Source organism: Anopheles stephensi, chromosome 2 (genome assembly GCF_013141755.1).
Source record: "Anopheles stephensi strain Indian chromosome 2, UCI_ANSTEP_V1.0, whole genome shotgun sequence".
Lineage (NCBI taxonomy): Eukaryota > Metazoa > Arthropoda > Insecta > Diptera > Culicidae > Anopheles > Anopheles stephensi.
In genome coordinates this window covers 64,588,475-64,606,897 of record NC_050202.1, presented here as the reverse complement: position 1 = coordinate 64,606,897, position 18,423 = coordinate 64,588,475, and the positions used below count along the sequence as shown (strand labels likewise).

Genomic DNA, 18,423 nt, shown 5'->3' with positions numbered 1-18,423 from the left:
ATTGAATAATTTATTTTGCCACAAAATCAATTCAATACAAAAGTGCAGAAGATAAGTTGGGCGGCACAAAATACAATTTGAACAAACAAACATGCTGCAAAACATTTCCGATGATATCCAACCACTAGGCACCGGTGTTGTTTTCTTCAAGGTAAACATATGCACGGTCAACGCTGTCAATGCTTTCACAAACAAAGTGGTGCTTGCTCCGTGCGGGAAGTGGCTTTTAATCTGGGCATCTTCCGATTTGTTAGTCCAACATTTATAGTTCTACAATGAACGCCAAAATAGGCAAGCAGCGTGCTCAACCGGACGACATGATGGCCACTGGTGGTTTGATGCCGGTAAGCAAAACCCCATCGCGTTCATTTACAATTGAACGGCACGTGAAAGCTCAAACTGTGTGCAAGGGAATGTAATGTGGCGTTGTTTCTGTGCTTCTGATTGCAGCTTATTCAGGCGCTCATCAAACCGCCGGAAACGATTGATTCGATGGGGCGTAGCCAGCAAAAGCGGGCCAATCATCCGTACTATAGGAAACCGGGCCGTGGACACAACAACGATACGTGCGATTCGTGCAAAGAAGGTGGCGCGTTGCTTTGTTGCGACCGATGCCCGTCCTCTTTCCATCTCAGTTGTCACGATCCTCCGCTTTCCGAGCAGGAAATACCCTTCGGGCAGTGGGTCTGCCATACTTGCAAATGCAAATCCGCGCTTGAAGAAACACTGGGCATAAGCGAGAAGCCAACGTTGCGCGACCGTAGCCTGTCGCTCAAAAGTTACAACTCCAGCAGTTCTGGTGGTAAGCATTCGCACGAAAGCGACAACAATGATTCACTGGCAGGATATAGTGAACCAACCACACCACTGTCGGAAGCCGTTGCCCTCGATTCCACTGGTTCGTTGGCGGGCGAGCTAGAACAGGTCGAGGCGAGCGTGGAAAAGCGATGGGACGAGTGTAAACCCATTACCCCATTCGACCAACTAATACAAGCGGCTCGAATGTTAAACCCTAAACAGTTTGAGCTACCATCGGACATGGAAACGTATTTCCCGTTTCCTGGCACAGAAAAGCCGGAAGGGCTCGGTAAGCGGGCGAAATTGAAAAAGATGCATGAGCTAGATAGCCAGGGATTGGTGCCACTGCCTGCGAGAACTTGTCACAACTGTGGGCAGTCTTGCCGCAAGGCGCCACTCGTTGCTTGCGATTACTGTGAGCTGGTGTTCCATCAGGACTGTCTCGATCCGCCACTTACAGCTATGCCCACCACGATGTGGATGTGCCCCAATCACGTGGAACAGTTTGTTGTAAGTATTGCTTACTATTTCAAAACGGAATACGGAACACGGACACAGCGTTTTGATTTGAACCTATTTGCATTTGCTCTGCAGGACTCTAAAATGGTAAGCACCGTGTCGGCAACGGAACGTATACGGCTGTGGAACCAATTTAGCAACGATATCGATCCCGAAAAAGTGAAAACGGAATTTCTACGCAAAGTGCATCGGAAAAATCCTCCCTTCCGATTGAAGCAAAAGGTTCGGCCGCGAACCAAAATTATCGTACCACGGTCGATCGCGTATCACTACCAGCACCGTCCACCGATGCTCCCTTCGCTTAGCACGTTTCTGCGATCGCGCCAAGCAAACCCTTCGGTGCATTTTGCGGACGCACAACCGGTTCGATACGATGACGAAACGCTGCTGCAAATTGTGGAACGTGAGCTGCAAGCCATCGAGCAAGCGGATGAACGAATGGGCTTTGAAAAAATGAGTACCGACAGTGATGATGAAAGCAAAGAAGTAGCAAATGGGGACACGACCGATGCAAATGGTGCGAATGCTGCGGGACACGAAAACGAGTGCAATGGCGAGACCGAGGAAGCTAAAACGGGAAATGAACCCTTAGCAAAGAATGGACAGAACGATGCCGACGATAAAGAAGCAAGTTTAAAGGTTGATGCCAGTCAGCGGAACGCGCTAGACATGAGCCCAAGCTTAAAAGATGAAATTAGTGAGAAAAAAGAAAATGCACAAAAGAATCTGAACGATCTGGGTAAGGTTTGCGTATGCTTTAGTCGTTACGTACTGTACTGTACCGTTTGCTAGTATTGTATTGTAGTAGTGTTGTAATGTTCGTTCGGTTTTATAAATCGTTCATAACTACTTTTGCAAGCATGTAGCAATTATTTTGTCACTGCCTTTTCTTTAAGTGATGCGCGAGATGGACAATCTTGGACCTGCGTTGATAAGGCTGTTGGCGGTGCAACGCATGCAGCAGCTAATAGCAGATCATCCCGAGTTTTTGGTTAGTTCTTCTACCTCTAACGGTAGTAGCGCGGCGGCACAGAAGGAAGCAATCGAACAGATGTGTCAGATGGATGAGGATCTAAAGAAGATGCCACTGCCCAGCGAGTTGCTTACGAAGGACGATATTGAGCGAATAGCGCGTGACTTTGCTCTGGCCAATAGTGGTAATATCGGGGTGAAAGATCGCGGGCTGGGCAAAGAAGCGCTCGCTCAAAACCGACCGGATAAGGGAAAAACGAAAAAGCATCTCACAAAGCAGGATGTGTCGGATGCAACCGTTACTACCTCGTCCGCCAAAAAGGACGGCCTGACGGAGCTGACGAATCGCATCGTGAATCAAGCACAGCAGCTTCAAATTCGGGTACGAGCTGCCCTGACCTGGGTGAATTTGGATCAGGAGGGATACTTTTCGTTCGAAAAGGTGGACGCTTCGGATGCGATCTGCATGTCGTACCGTTCGTTTACCATCGGGTCTGGACCGGGCAACGATGTAACGCTGGCCAAGTACGGCGAATGTTGCTGTACATCGAGCCGCCATGCGATCATATTCTACGATGAGGTATTTATCGATCATGGATCACCGCTTTGGTCCGACCTGGCTTGTAAGCGATAGTAATCCATGCTCTCTATCTCTCTCACACTAGGTTACACAAATGTTCGAGTTGATAAACTACTCCGAGTTTGGAACGGAAGTGAACGGACATTTGTACGCTTGCGATTTTAGTGACCATTCAACGGTACGCTGTACGAGCGAATCGTCCACCCAGCTGGATACCCTTGCTGACGGTAAGAAAGCAATAAGTGATGGACAGGACAGCAGTAGTGGTAGTGCGGGTACGCAAGGGCCCGGTACAAAAGCTGATCCTCGAAATCAAATCAAACAGGAGGTGCAGAGTATACTCGAAAAATCTCGCAAAACGCAGGCACAGTTGAGACAGGAAGAGTTTTATGCTTCCACGTGGTAAGTTGAAGTAGCCTGAATAGTGTTCTTGAAAAACGATTTAATGTGGTTTGCCTTTTATCAACCCAGCATGGCCGACCGATCCATACCGCTGTGCAGATGTTCGCCAGAGCGGCGAATTCCGACGCGTGCGTGTGGTTGGGAGGGTAGTGCCATACTGTACCATGGTGCGCTGATCCGCTTCGGTTGCCACGCATTCGTTTTCACCATCGTTGACTATGATGATGGGCAGGAGGAGTTTGAAGACTCGTATCGGGATAGCGATAGTGATTAATTTAACGCTTATACATTGAGCTGCATTATACAAAAATACATATTGAGATGTGAAATAAAATTGAACTGACGTGTAGATGAAAAGTGAATGTAGACCGTAAGACTATATTGTATTTGGTAGTTTTTCCACGTTAAAGGTCACTTGAAGTGGGGTCCGCCGAATTGGGCGCGTTACAGGTTTACGGCGCGCTTTAGAGTAGAGTGCTTAAGCCACGAGCTGGGAAGGCAGCCACGGATGTCGCCCTCCAGATTGTTTGAGTAAACATCGGTCGTAAGTTCGGGCAGACCAATTTCGGAGTCTGCTTTCGCTTGTTTCGTTGCTTCGTCCACTTCCTTCTTAATCTCGTTGTCCATGGCCTGAAACGCGTTGAGGAACGAGGTATTAAAAGAGTGAATTGTTGGGCAAAACAGGAGCACTATTCGTGGTGGTTGGTACCTTGAGTTCATCGGCTGCCGCTAGCCCTGCGGCGAGCATCTTATCCTTAAACGAGGAGATGGGATCGCGCGTTTGACGCACTTCCTGTACTTCTTCACGCGCACGGTAGCTCGTGCCCGGATCGGACATGGAGTGTCCCGAGTAGCTAGAACGAAGATGATTTACATTAAATGTATCGAAACATTTCTCGGGAAGTCCCTATTCTTTCTCTTACCGGTAAGTATACACCTCCATCACAACCGGGCCAATGTTTAGCACGTGATTGATGGCAAATTCTGTGGCAAGACGTACCGCAACGACATCCATACCATCCACCCAAATTCCCGGAAGGACGTCTCCACGTTGGTAATAATTCACGTTGCAAGAACCGCGCTCGGCGCTGGTTCCCATTCCTTGAGGAAATTCGATACCCGGGATTGTTTTGATTAAAAAATATAAAAACAGCGTGTAAAACCCTTTTCGTCCTCACCATAACCATTGTTTTCGCACACAAATATGCACGGCAGTTTCCACAGGTGGGCCATATTGTAGGCCTCGAAGATTTGGCCCTGGTTAGCGGCACCATCACCGTACAGCGCCAGACAAACGCCTTCATTGCCCTTGTACTTGCAGGCCAAGGCAACACCGGCACCGAGCGGGACCTGTGCGCCAACGATTCCGTTGCCACCGTAGAAATTCGGTGCGTACATGTGCATCGAACCACCCTTGCCGCGGGCACAGCCACCCTGCTTGCCGGTCAGCTCCGACAGCACACCCTTCGGCGATACCCCCATCAGGTACGTCCAACCGTGCACTCGGTACGCGGAAATGATGTTGTCCTGGGGTCGCATCGCACCCTTCATACCGACGGCACATGCCTCCTGGCCGGAGTAAAGATGGCAGAAGCCACGCACCAGCTTCTCCTTGTAGAGGTTACCGGCCGACGTTTCCAACCGGCGGATCGTTTGCATCTGGCGGTAATACTTGATGGCTTCATCCCTGGTCACCTTGCAGGAGGTAGCTGGCCCTTCCTTAAGATTGTGCAGCTTGAAGGGCTGATCCAAAAGGAAAAAGTGTTGATGAACGATAAGTGATTGGTAGTGAAGAAGCCGTTTGCAACCTCCAACTCCCCAAGGTCAACAAATGCCGCATCCCGCCCAATACTACGGCTCTAGTGTGTTACCTTTGTCTCGAACGTTGCCTCGGTTGCATAATTTTTCACCGACACTACCGTGCTTTGGGCTGCTGCAGTCTGGAGGAGAATATCGATGGTAGAAAATCATTGGCAGCTGGATGATTACTTGATGGCGGTTGCATTATTGCGCATTAACAGTTTACCTGCTGCCGGAGAAGTCGCGGCACTAGTGATCCCATTCCTGTTTTGATCATCCTGCGATGGCGATATTTGCTATGAGCGATCGGATCAGTGCAACCGTTTCAACACTACTGAAACGATAGAGCGTTTCGGTCATAGCATACTGCACCGGACTGCAGCTGCCACATACACACGCAAACACATACACGTATTCGTACATTCGTACGTGCACACACTCAAATGATGTGGTTAGTTTTGGGATGCAAAAATAGTGTGTATTCGCGCGGTCGGCTGAATCGGTGCATCCGTTGCATTAGATGCAACTGTGTAGTGGTGGTGGTGGTGGTGTTGGTGCAGCTGAATTAAAACCGCACCACGCTTACGCTCCAATGTGTTTGTGGCAAAAGGGGGGCGCGAACGTTACTAATCAGCTTGAAAGGTACGATTGCTGTGTATTGCTTTTTATTTTCACCCTTTGTTTTGCTCGCTTACCGCGTTCGCTTTGCACTGTTTGATAGATAACTGCTAGTGTGAGCTATTCCGATCAAAGTAATGGAATGGTTTCAATTTAATGATTTGATTTATGTTTTTGTAATCCAATCTCTATAGAGTGCAATAAGAGATAAAACATGAGTTGATGTTTTGCTACTATTTCTAAAACAAATTAGTCATCAAAAGAGAACGAATCGAACATAAATAAAGCACTACAGTTTGTAATTGTAAAAAATAATCATTTTATCAAAGTAAAACCCTTTTTATCTCACTACTAAATTGTGTGTAAAAAAAGAGAATTCTGCTAATCTAATCACCGCTCTTTGTCGATTAAGGAGGTTGATTGAACGGATCACATTTTAAAATTAGATGGAGGAGCTTGGCCATTCATACACGACCAACTTACTGTTGGACTGAAATGATCGAATTAAAAAATATTTATTAGCATGGACGAGCAGAAATATTTTTTTTGGCTAGACTTTAACAGCTTAGTTGCACAATAAATAAAATAATCAAAAATCTGTTTCTACATACTGTTGAAGAACGATTTTAAATGAATGGATCAAATATAAAAATTAGATGGAGAGGCCTGGTCATTCACACGCGATTAACTTAACATTTGAAGTCAAAGGATCGGATTAAAAAATTTAGTTTCTTATACCAAACTTCAATAGAATTGTGCATCAAACAAACAAATGGAACTATTGAACTCTTCTAATTCGAAGCTAATACTTTGTAGGGAAAGCTGTTCTGATTGAAAGGATGGAATTTAGAAGTTCGATGGAGAAGCCTGGTAGTTCATACGCATAAGCTAATGGTTTTAAACAAAAGGATCGAATAAAAAAATATTCACAAGTGTGTACAAGTACAATGATTTTTTAGCTAGTAAACTGTAAAAAATGCCATATTCGAGCGTTAAAAAAAGAAAAGAAACTGATATTGTAAATCAAGTGCTTTGAGCATAAGGATCGATTTTTGAAAATTTGATGGAGCAGCCTGGTCGTTCACACGCGATCAACGGATGCCACGTGCGTGCTGATTTGAATTTGTCCGTTGTGTTGGTTTGAGATACAGCGTGTTTGTGCTCAATGCTGCTCTTTCCATCACAAGCGTTCAATTAAATCTTACAACACGGAAACAGCAAATTAAAACTAAAAAATGCGTAACATCGACACATAAAGCAGGGTTACGCACCTATTAAACTTTGACGCTTTTTCATTGGCAGAAGAACTGTTGGAACCTCTGTTTTTTTGCAACGCACAGTAATAAAAATGCAATTGCAGAAGAATTCGCATTAAAACCGAAATACAAACCATAAACCACAAGCCCAGCCGATCCGCAGCACCCCGTAAAGGATTAGCCAGTTCGGGTCACCAGCGGCTCGATATGCCGTTTGCTAAATAAAGTCCCCGCAAGCTTTTGCGTTCGCGTATCAGTCGTCGTACACAATCGTGCACCGATGTGCTTGGTTTGAAGTTTTGATCGCTCGTGCTATTTTTTTTGCTCGGCACGCTATTTGTGCCAGTGTGTGTTTGTGTACTGTGGAGCACGCGCAGAGTTTGCTCATCCGTTCGGCATCCTCCAGCGCACAGGGTGGTTCGGGCTACGTAAACGTGGTACGGTCTCGGGCAAGGGTGGCCAGTGGCATCGTGGATTCCAGCACAGCATCTTCAGCTTAAGTCCCGTGAAGGCAGGGCGGAAGCAAACCGAAGCACACAAAAAAGCGACGCGGGGGGTCTGCGAGGGTGCGGGGCACTTTTTTTGTTGGTGAGGTGACACACGGTTGCATACCACGGATCCAGTGACGAATAAAGAAGCTCTAGCGAGCTACCTGTCACGACGGTGGTGAGCCTGTACTGTAGGGCATATTAGACGGGCGTGTTTTTTTTTTCTGCTGTTGCTGCTTCTCTCGAGTGTCTACTTGGTAGGTGGTTTTGTGATGTAGGCCGACGGCGGACTGGCTGGGCGAAAGTGTACCGCAAAAGAATTGTGCTTTGTTATTGCTAAGAGTGGTGTGTTTCAGGTCGGCAAGTGTCGGACGGACGGCCAAATGGTGTCCTGTGTGCGCGCCTGTCTATTTGTGTGTGTGTGTGAGTGGTTGAAGTGGAATGCTTGGGTCGAGAGAAAATAAATAAATCTTCCCCGTCAGAAAGTCGAGACGAAGTGGCTCCCCCCCTCCCTCCCACCACAAATGAGCACCTAAGGGGGGAGTAAAGGGGACGAGTTTATGGTTTATTAGGAAATTTACCATGCCCTAATGATGGGAATCCTGTCCCGTGCCCGTGCCGACTGCCGTTGATTGGCATTTATTAAGAACGTCCTGTGCACGCGAAGCAGCAGGCCTTCGCTGGAGCACCGACGGCATAGCGGGCCCGCTTCGTGTGGAGTGTTCAGGTTGAAAAAGTGTAGTGCTTGCGCGTCACGCGGTTAGGATATGCTTATCAAACAAGGAAGAAAAAGCCCGTGCGGCTACACACGGTGACGACGAAGGTGACATTTGCCCTCCGGACAGTTGGAAGTGGTGTGTGGAACAGGGTCGCTAGTAAAGCATTACAGTGCTATCGAATTTTCTGAGGGAGGAGGGATTCGTATCGACCCGTGAAGTTAAAAACGCGAAATCAATCCGCTGCTGCTTAAAGCGTTAGCAAGCAGGACCAGCGAGAGAGCGATTGCTTTGTCGGCGAGGTTAATCCATTGGTCGGGTGGAAATGGTGCTAAGTTTGGATTTACTAATCCGTTAAATGGGATCATCCTTACAGCAGTTTAGTGCGGGGGTACGTTTTCCACACACCAAACCCAGCAGGATAGCAGCAGAAGTAAGTCCACAGGCGAGTAGTGTGATTATCACTGCAAAAATTGGACCAACCTTAGCATAGCAGAATTCTGTCCCATAACGAAAGGGGGGAGGGAGCCTTTTTGGAGCAAACATTGGGTCGAAAAAAGAGGATACTAAACACACAAACACACACACACACATACACGCTCTCACAAGCACACACAGGCTCCAGTTTATTGGCGCATCTATACAGTGAAGTGAAGCTGAGCTCCAAATCTCTTCTCATAATATCCAAACCGAATGCGATGCGAGAGCATCCCGTGTACTCGATGTCTCCCCGCTTCGAGCTTTGACGGTGTCCGGATTTGCGATGTGATTAATTTTGTGTTCTGTCGTTATATATATATTTTTTTCCCCATCCTTTCTGCCGTCTCTTTCCTCTCACAGTACAATGCAGCGTGAATAATGTGTGTGTGAGTGCATGGGTTGACGAATGTGTGGAAACATAATTTGACAAGTGGGGTTCTGCTGTCCTGTTGAGGATGGACCATCGGGGACGGTCAACCGGAGCACGGGAAGAAGCAGCTTGTGCATGCCAGTGAAACAATCACCGTTCGGGATTATGTAGAACGCGACGGGTGTTCTAGTGCCGTGGTCAGTGCTGGAAGTGTGTGCAAGTGGAATGAAAATCTGACCAGGACACACCAGCTTTTGGTTGGATTTGTCATTTGAACAGAATCCCTTGTTTTTTTTTCTCCCGGCCGCAAGACGTGTTGTGATAGTGTGGTGGACTTCAATCGTGCAATCGTGGTAATTGGGTGAAGGAATCGGTATTTTTTCCTGGATAATATAAGTGCAATGGATAGCTTTATTGAGTGATAAACGAAAACCGAAAAACCCGGTAAGTTATCAATCACCTGTCGCGCTAAGTCATCGAACATATACCAGGCCACACTGCTAGTTCGCGAGTTCGCTATGGGTAAACGATAAAGCGCTTTAGCCAGACCGAGACCAGCATGCACGAAAAGGACGGTCACGATCACTATCGTTACGACACGTACACACCGCTGATGAAGTCCGCGACCATGAAGGGCGTCAAAGCGGTCCACTGCACCAGCGAAACGAGCACCGTGCTCAAGGGTGGCACGCACACGACGATGACCAAGCACAGCACCACGATCCACAGCAAGGACGGCACGGCCAAATCGCGCTGCTGTTCCTGCTGCTCCAGCCGCGGTGGATCCACCTTCTGGGCTGCACTACTGACAAACATTGGCGTCTGCACGTTACTGCTGGCGTACACTTTACTAGGTAGGCCCGAGAGCCAATCGTATGGTAGCGTTGTGCTTGAGGCTCAGCTCCTGATACGCTTTTACCGCTTCTCAGGTTCGTTCATCTTCCTTGCGATCGAGGGAGGTGCATCGCAGATGCAACAGCGTACACTGGCCTCGACTAACCGGCACCAGAAACAGATCCCGCTTAACAACAACAACAACAACCATCACAGCCGACACGATACGGCCAACCTTACCTTTCCACAGTTAATACTGCTGGAAGCGGTTGAGGCACGCCAAAAGACGGTGGAAAACATTTGGGATATTACGGTCTCGCTGAACATTCTGTATCGGGAAAATTGGACACGGTAAGCACGGTTGCGGCTGTGGGCCAAAGATGGTCGTATGATGCCCTTTTTTCCTCGGGTTACCCCCAACAGATTGGCATCGATGGAGATTGCACGCTTTCAGGAGCAGTTTGTAAACCGATTGCTGGAGGAGATGACGCAGATCAACAATATGCAGCACGCGGTCAGCAGCGGAGGTGCACACGAGCCGGGCCACGGGCAGGATAACAATTGGACCTTTGCTCGTGCCTTCCTGTACTCGCTGACCATTTTGACGACGATTGGTGAGTAGTAGATTGGGGCAAGGTATCGCGGATGGTAAATGAGTCGTGAATAAATTCCTATCTATATTCTGTATGCTGTAGTAATTGATTTACTACTCCACCAACCGGTTCGATTTTCGAAATATGTCACTGTCGTCGGTAAAACAATTTACAAATCGCTTCCTTTGGCACGCTTCCCAAGACTGAATCGCCTGTACGCGAGTGAGTCGAAGGGAAAGAAAGTCGTTTAAACTTTCTGCACGAACTTCTCCCCTGTGGCGTAGTAAGTGTTTCCCGCCATTTTCGATGCAAGCACGAAGGTTACGGCAACCGTCCCAGCCAAACTGCCAAAAGTGCTCGGTTCACTCCACCGTCCGTACCTCTCCGAATGGGGCGATTAATGGGCATTTACGGCACATTGAGTAAAGTGATAAAAGCAATTAGCGAAACAACCCGTCGTAGAAGATGAAGAAGGTACGATCGGCGCCAAAAAAACCGCGATGCTATGGCGTTCCCTTCAACAATTTTACCGTAAAAACGCGCCCCAAAACATGATGATGGTCAGACATGACCGGTGTACCTTTCCGAAGTGCCTCCAAAAGATCGGCCTCGAAATATTGAGCGAGCAGACAAACCCGAAGTAAGTGTCAGATTTAATGTCGGTCCAGACGATGGAAAGTGCTAAAGCTTAAAGTAGCCGTAGCGAAGACGTTTTTGGGGGAACCGCCGAATGAATGGTTCAACTCCATTGATCCCTGGTTTTAGCTTTATGGGGTCCATTTCGCAAAATATTGTACTGCTGCATTTATGACGTGCCCGGTCACCACCCCATTTACCCGTGAACGCCACGTGTCTTTTCGGTCGGTCACGTTTTCCGACCAGCATCGCTTCGCACCATCAACGATGCAAGGTATTTTCGTCTTCCATTAGCCGGGTGGGGTGTTTCTGATTGCAGGTTGATGTATTCAGGAGGGAGCCGAGCCGAAGACTAATGCTTTATGACTGGTGCATGACGATTCCTGTTTGCTTGTTTACACTCTTTCATCTCTTGCTCCTTTTAAGGTTATGGAAGCGTGGCCCCGAGGACGGTTCTTGGACGGATGATAACTTTGGCCTACGCCGTGCTGGGTATACCGCTGACACTCGTCTACCTTTCCAGTACCGGTGGAATGCTGGCGAAAGTGGCCCGTGGCGTGTTTTCTAGGTGAGATCAAACGTGATAAGATCGAAAGCAAACGCCCCACTACTCAATGCCCCCCCCCCCCCCCTCTGGTTTTCTTCCCCCGACAGAGTTCTTTGCTGCTGCCTGTGTTCCAACTGTGGCTACTGTTGCTACGACGAGAAGCGCATGGAGGAGAAGGAAAAGCGCATGAAGCGGAAGCGCCAACAGATGGAGATGCAGCAGCAACAGCAGCAGCATCTCGCCCTGTCCGGCCAGGAACCGTACTACGTGCGGTCGGGATCACTACAAAACAGTGTCAACTCGCCGGAGAAACAGCTTACCATGTTGGGACCGGCCGGGGCGGCGGCAACCACCCCGGATCTCGACTCGACCGCCGGCAGCAGCGACAGTGAGTCGCGTGCCTCGATGCACGGTCTCAGCATACTGGCACCGATACTGCTGTGCGTGGCGATGATGTCGATCTACATCGTGGTCGGTGCGCTGACACTGTTCCGGCTCGAATCGCTACCCCTATCGGACGGTGTGTACTTTTGCTTTATGGCACTGTCGACGATCGGGTTCGGGGCGCTGGCACCCGGAACACGGCGCGAATCTACGGCGACCACGTGGTTTTGCTCGGGGTACATTATGGCGGGGATGGCACTGACTGCCATGTGCTTTAACGTGCTGCACGACGAGATACTGCACCGGTTGCGGCACATGGTGGAGATGCAGAAGGAGATCAAGAGCCACAACGAGCATCACCGGTTTCTGGCCTCATGACGGTACGAGAAGAACACCAACCTGTACCAACGGAATCCCACCGAGGAAACACTCATCACTGGTAAGTGTTTGGAATGGGCAAATTAATAGAACTAATTCGGTCATGAGCTTATCGCTCCACCTCTTTGTATAAACAACCTACTAGATTACTAGAGGCAGATGTGTGAATGCGTCGAAAGCCTTGCCCACAAGAGACTTAATTTACTCGCTCCTGTACGCGTAGGCACAAGACATCTTCTCTTTCTTCTCTACAACCGGGCAACCTCAAGAGGTTCTAGCCTGCCATTACATGTTTCGTTTACGTAGCTTGTCCACAGCAGGATAGTTAGTCTTTCGTATGGGGAGACAGTCGAGATTAAATTAGATGCATAAAGGACTTGTACAAGAAAGTCCTTCAAATTTATATAAATAGCTTTAAATTCATTCCGGTGATGAACGTTCCTGGACTGATAAATTTTTGCCTAGCTACATTTTTTTGTTCTAGCAAAACAATAAAGAATATTTTCTCCTTGCAGGCTTATCGATTTGCTTGGTCACGTAAGCATTTTAATGAATAGCTAGCCTTATTCATAACAAGCAACAGGATAATCATTCTATGCTTAAAGCTCAGGTCCAATTGGCATTCGATAAAGACCTAATAGTAATTGTCTTAAAGAGACAATTTTATACAGCTTACCAGGAATCAATTCTGTAGGAAGACAATCCAACAGTGAAACTATTTTTATTCCACATAATTCACAGACCAGCTATCAAACGTCTGGATGTCAACCTGTTCCTTCGAAAATTCGTTGCAGACAAGTAGATCAAACGATGGTGAATGGGTGTAAGAAATACTCCTAATTAAATTAAAATCGATACTACTGCTTTTCCCAGCACGCTGATTCCCGGCAAATGTCTTGCCCGTCCATTGAAAGATTCCATTGAAACCCGGACCCGCCGTGGAGGTCGGAAGTCACCCTCGCGTGAGGGGGAAAACTGAAAATGGGTTCTAATTCGATCAAGCTCCAATCAAGGACCGTTTAGAAGTGAGCACAATAGTGTGACTTTCTACCTAACCCACAGTCCCAGCGCCACACCGCACATACAGCGGTGGTGAATGTATGGGACGGAAGTTAAAATTGATAACTCAATTATCTGCTTATCTTTCGACTGGGTTGCGATTGCTACGTTCCGAGTCCTCGATTGAGTGTAGATGTATGCGCACGTGCAAGCGATATAGCTACGTGCCGGTTATGGTGTTGTATATCGGTCCGTGTTAATCGTATCCAATTTCGCTTCACCTTTCCCACAGGTACACCGACGTCAGTTATCTTCGCACAGGAACCGGACCTGGGTCAGCTGCATCAGCTGCAGCACGATTGCCACTCGGTGCATCATACGGTCGGCCACGAGCTAATACCGATCGTAACGATGGCTCCCAACGGTCCCAGTCCGGGCCTGTCGTCGGAGCTGTTGGACCGTGGCCCAGCGCTCTCGGACATTGGGCCCGGTGGTCAGACAATGATGCACCCGGCATCCGGTGACCAAACGGCAGTGCACGGAATGGCAATGGCAAGCAGTGGGGGGCTCGGTGGGATGATGTCATCGAATCTGAATACGGGCGTGTACACGCTCCCGGAAGAATCCGAACACGAGTCGGAGGAGTGTCCTGCTATGTAAAACGGACCCATCGCTCGTGCTAGCCCTCGTGGCGGGATAACAGATACAGGTAGTGGCTCCGTGGTGAGTCACGCTTACAGAAATCAATCAATCGTTGAATCATTTCTTAACTGAAGCGTGCTGTTAAGGTGGATCAATTATGGCTGCATTATGATTACGTGTTAAAAGTTAGGTTTGATGGTAAACTGGATTCACATGTATTTTGATTGGTAGATATGAGCAGGGAAGAGTGTAACAAATGTCTTGGAAAATGGAGTTGTTGAGTTAATCGTTCTATCCATCGTCACGATCACTGTAAATACAAGAGGTACCATCTACCATAATAGCCCCACTAACACTTTCCGCAAGTTACACCAATAAATCCTTGAGCACTTTCTCACCTAGCGAGGGATTATTTTACCATTCTCATTTAATAACTATCATTTCCAGTGCGAATTTTATAACCATCATTGCTTTTGTTGTGTGAAACCGTAGGACAGTCATTGAATGATAGTGTTTCTGTTTCCCAAGAAATATCCTACAGTACAGAAATACAACGCTACTACTCACCATACCCGAGGTAAGGATCACAATTATGTTGCGTGTACTGAACATAATGCATAGATAAAGCAAAACCAAAACAAAAAAAACATCACGTAAAACTAGATAATACCGAACGAAACTTAACTTAACATGCCTGTAACGTACCATAGTATATCACTACATCTACTTAGATAAAAGCGAACGAAAGGATAGAATAGCATGTAACCTCACTTTTGAGCAATTGTGTGTTGACTCTTGCAGGAGAACACCCCCCCTCCCTCAGATAGATAAATGAAGCACACGATCTACACCTGCCGATGCGCCCAGTACGTGGGAAGGAATGATATACGTTACGATTCAATCATTTTGAGATAGCATCTAGGCGAGTGTATGTTTCAAAGAAACTTTTATCCTGTTTTTAGTACCTTTAACATTCCGAACCAAGTGAATAGCGCAAATGTGTTTGTTTTTTTAAACTAAACTGTATTTATTACTTATTTTTATCTAGCTCTATTTGCAAATCGAAAAGCTCATGTAAAAAAGAGGATCAAAGTAAAGCCGAAAGCCAGTAACGCAATTTATTAAGAGCTACCGATCGCAACTATCATACATTCGGCATCCGAATAGTGTGTGAGGTGTTTTTGTATATTGTGAACACTTTTGTTACCATAAAAGTTAACTGGAAAGGTTAATGTATTGTAAAGCAAACTAACCACTGGAAGGAATTAAACGTACTTATTGCAATATGCACAACAGAATGAAGTGAACTAGCGCGTGAACGCCAGTAAGTCGTACGATAGACAATTATACACATTTCCCGCGCAGTACGCAATACGTACGCCATGGCTCTATTGTATGATAATGGAATATACTTCTCTTTCTACAGTAGACCTCTCCCAGATGAAATCACCCTCGTCCCGGTGCAATACCTTTGACTTCCAACATTGAATTAGACGCAGAAACTGCTCCAAACTCTTTATTAACTGTTAACCGATCGATCGAGCTCTCTGCAGCGTGGAACGAAACACATGCGACACTTTTATAACGTTGTACTCTTTTTTTTTTCTTCGACCCTAAAACCCTAAACCTGACCCTGTCGGTGTTGATAAAGGCAATCATTATTGGGGCAAAGTGAGGCGAGCGTTATGTTATGAGTAATAAAAAGGACGAACAATATAATCGTAGTATGAGGAAATGTTCCACACCCCTAAATTCCTCTTTGTGCTTCAAAAAAACTACCAAAAAAGAAAAGTATGGAAGAACTGTTTGTTAATTAAAAATGTGGGAATGAAGCGCACAACTCAAGTAAACGTTCAGATCGATACTAACATTTCATATCTAGCGATGTGGATGGGTGATCGTGACGATGTTTGGTTTGAGTGCACGAGAAGAGATCGACCGACTCGAATTTATCCTGCCGTCAAGGAGCATCATATAAAGCGCGATCGGACGTCACACTAAAATCGTTTTAACGCAATGTGATAAATAATGAACAGTAGTCGGGTTCGGTGTTCGTTAATTGAAAGTGGAAACAAAATGGATGGATTTGAAGCACGAGCGTAACGAAAGGAAGAAACAAAGATTGAATAAATGCATAAATCCTGTAAACGGGCATAACACACACAGACACACTCTACACTACAAGATACAAGACATCATAATACATAACATTCGTTGGACAAATGCATCCGGCGAACAGATGGGACTTCCTCAAGTATCATGCATGTCCATTTGTCGGGATGAACCGTTCATCGTCCTTTTATCGATGCTGAATCGTTGATGTAATAAAAAGTATATGCGTACACTAACACAACAATCTACTGCCGTTTCTTTTACAGTTTTCACAGGTTTTCACTAGCTAGCAAACTAGTGGTCTTTACTGTAGCAAACAACTAAGATCTGCGACTAAGATAAGACCGTCAAACCTCGAGTATCTTCCAACTGCCACAATCAGTTTGTGATCTGTCTTTAGTCAATCCTGGCCATATAACATTTATTAATAATGTTTTATTCGGTAGAAACGACTTTGCCGTATTGATGATATTTTTAATCATATCTAGACTCAAAAATTTAACAAATAAACTGTTTACTGTTATTATTAATTGAACTTTTTGTTATAGACTGTAACTGTATTCTTCTTTTTTCTTGGCCTAAAGACCTCTTAGGGTTATGCTTAACCTCTATGCTTTTGCTCGTTATGCTGAGGCACTGACTTACTAGACTCATTGAAATCACATAGCTGGATAGTGAGTCCTCAGTATGGGGGAACGGCCCAGATGAGATTCAAACCCCGATCCTGCCATGCGATAATCGACGCTGCTGTTACATCTAAAACCGGGCCGCTATGTCACTGTATTATTATTATTAAATTATTAACCTATTTTTATTTCGATCTAATTTTAAAATTTACACAAAATGATTTTCATTTACTGAATGCAAATTTATTTTAGTTAATCCTTCAAAGCTTCTGTTACAGGTTCTTTGTTACTTTGTTTACACCACGTTTACGCCACCAAACGTAATAGCCTAAAGCGGGCCAAACTATTGCGCATCGCATTTCCTTCTTTCACACACAAACAGTCTTACAATAATCGCAGTGATAGTATGGGCAATTTCATTAAGAAAACTGGTTTCCCCATGGAAAGAATTTTACGGATGTGCACGAAACTGCCGAATCGTACGCGTACGAAAGATGGCAGCCAAACTGGATGTCTGATGCAGGCCCGTTATGGTATGGTGTGGCGGCTATTTTTAGCAGGGTGAAATTTACGCACCCTCGTGTACGGTTTTACATTATTATGAAAGTGCAGCTGACTTGCACTTGCACTTAACACACATTCCCATACACCAGCGGTAGGCAACATTTCGAAAATGGGGTTCTTGTTTGCTTGATGCAGCGATTGGCATTGTAATTTGCATGCACGTGTTAATGTTTTCGCTTGCATTTATCACTTTTCTCGATCTGCAAAGCGGTGCATGCGTGTTTTTTTCATCTCACTTCACTCTGAACACACCTTAAATTCTCTGCTCATTCCATTTCCATTCCATCCCATCTATCGGTACCCATGTCAAGCTAATGCGCTCAGGAAAAAGTTCACTCGATCATGATCAATCATCCGAACCGAACGTTCGCTGCAAGACATCATCGATCTTCATCCCGGCAGCCTTCAGGTGTGCCGTCTGTGTAGCGTTTATCGGCGCATTCAATCGTCTTTTGACCTTCCCGTTTTCAAGTTCAATGCCATCGGGAAGGGAAGGAAATTAAGTCCACGATTCCCGCAGGTATGGTCGGGGAAGCTGCAACTGCATCGTTGACTGCTTTGAACATATTACTATTTTGCACGTGAGCGGCAAACTAGTTTTCCGGCCCCAGTGTGGGCCGATTCGATCACACCTTTTGCGCGCTTCACAAACATATGATCGCTTTGAATAATGCGATCATCGCCCAAAAAGGTCAACGATCGCGTCGCGTTTCACATAACCGCTCCGTACGCCCTGGGCTGTTTGTTTGTTATCGAATGGGGAGGATGGAATGAATGCCACTCGTCGTTTGGTGTTTGGTTTTTGGGTTTCTGAATAAAGAAAAAAAACGTTTAAATGTCAAAAGTCAGTTGGCTGATTCACAGAAACTGGTTCGGGTTGTGGGATATCGCTCCAACGGATGCTTGGTTTGTCTAATAATCCAACTAAGGCAATTCAATGCAAAAATGTAGCTTTCTTTATTGTTGCTAATAATCATGCACTGCAATCAATAAGTAATCCCATAAGTGCATCTGGTACGTCATTTGCGATTCGCATGATCAGAACCGGTGCAACGGTTCGCGTCCATCGTCGCATTGAGGTCTCCGTAAGATCAACTACGGCAGCCGTT

At 46.3% G+C, this 18,423-nt stretch overlaps 3 protein-coding genes across 12 annotated transcripts; 2 read left to right on the top strand and 1 right to left on the bottom strand.

Annotated features, from left to right (window-relative positions):
• The first annotated feature begins 171 nt into the window (after window positions 1-171).
• On the top strand, window positions 172-3,645 carry LOC118506843 (PHD finger protein 12). Its single transcript, XM_036044559.1, has 6 exons — window positions 172-344; window positions 451-1,308; window positions 1,393-2,056; window positions 2,214-2,869; window positions 2,955-3,271; window positions 3,341-3,645. The coding sequence occupies exons 1-6, from the start codon at window positions 276-278 to the stop codon at window positions 3,543-3,545; spliced, it is 2,769 nt and encodes a 922-aa protein (XP_035900452.1). The 5' UTR covers window positions 172-275; the 3' UTR covers window positions 3,546-3,645.
• Window positions 3,619-5,671, bottom strand: LOC118506853 (pyruvate dehydrogenase E1 component subunit alpha, mitochondrial-like). The gene is made up of 6 exons (XM_036044582.1): window positions 5,298-5,671; window positions 5,143-5,211; window positions 4,450-5,014; window positions 4,195-4,372; window positions 3,981-4,125; window positions 3,619-3,901 (listed from the first exon to the last, which is right to left on the bottom strand). The coding sequence occupies exons 1-6, from the start codon at window positions 5,346-5,348 to the stop codon at window positions 3,716-3,718; spliced, it is 1,194 nt and encodes a 397-aa protein (XP_035900475.1). The 5' UTR covers window positions 5,349-5,671; the 3' UTR covers window positions 3,619-3,715.
• A 1,548-nt stretch (window positions 5,672-7,219) lies between these two features.
• Window positions 7,220-16,360, top strand: LOC118506841 (potassium channel subfamily K member 18). 10 transcript variants are annotated; one of them, XR_004905558.1, is made up of 7 exons: window positions 7,220-7,382; window positions 8,990-9,853; window positions 9,929-10,184; window positions 10,257-10,447; window positions 11,489-11,630; window positions 11,717-12,432; window positions 13,663-16,360. XR_004905558.1 is itself a non-coding variant. In XM_036044555.1 (6 exons), the coding sequence occupies exons 2-6, from the start codon at window positions 9,559-9,561 to the stop codon at window positions 12,369-12,371; spliced, it is 1,539 nt and encodes a 512-aa protein (XP_035900448.1). In that variant the 5' UTR covers window positions 7,409-7,690; window positions 8,990-9,558; the 3' UTR covers window positions 12,372-12,435. The 10 variants fall into 10 exon arrangements, 1 of the variants encoding a protein (XP_035900448.1); XR_004905559.1 differs by lacking the exon at window positions 7,220-7,382 and adding an exon at window positions 7,406-7,533; XR_004905556.1 differs by lacking the exon at window positions 7,220-7,382 and adding an exon at window positions 7,409-7,611.
• The last annotated feature ends 2,063 nt before the right edge of the window (window positions 16,361-18,423 follow it).

Coding starts and splice junctions, on each gene's coding strand:
- LOC118506843 (XM_036044559.1), top strand. CDS start 276: ATGAACGCCAAAATAGGCAAGCAGCGTGCTCAACCGGACGACATGATG. Junction 1,309..1,392: donor ATCACGTGGAACAGTTTGTT/GTAAGTATTGCT, acceptor TTTGCTCTGCAG/GACTCTAAAATGGTAAGCAC. Junction 2,057..2,213: donor AAAGAATCTGAACGATCTGG/GTAAGGTTTGCG, acceptor CTTTTCTTTAAG/TGATGCGCGAGATGGACAAT.
- LOC118506841 (XM_036044555.1), top strand. CDS start 9,559: ATGCACGAAAAGGACGGTCACGATCACTATCGTTACGACACGTACACA. Junction 10,185..10,256: donor TATCGGGAAAATTGGACACG/GTAAGCACGGTT, acceptor TACCCCCAACAG/ATTGGCATCGATGGAGATTG. Junction 10,448..11,488: donor GACCATTTTGACGACGATTG/GTGAGTAGTAGA, acceptor GCTCCTTTTAAG/GTTATGGAAGCGTGGCCCCG.
- LOC118506853 (XM_036044582.1), bottom strand. CDS start 5,348: ATGATCAAAACAGGAATGGGATCACTAGTGCCGCGACTTCTCCGGCAG. Junction 5,212..5,297: donor CGCGACTTCTCCGGCAGCAG/GTAAACTGTTAA, acceptor ATTCTCCTCCAG/ACTGCAGCAGCCCAAAGCAC. Junction 4,126..4,194: donor ATGGAGGTGTATACTTACCG/GTAAGAGAAAGA, acceptor TCTTCGTTCTAG/CTACTCGGGACACTCCATGT.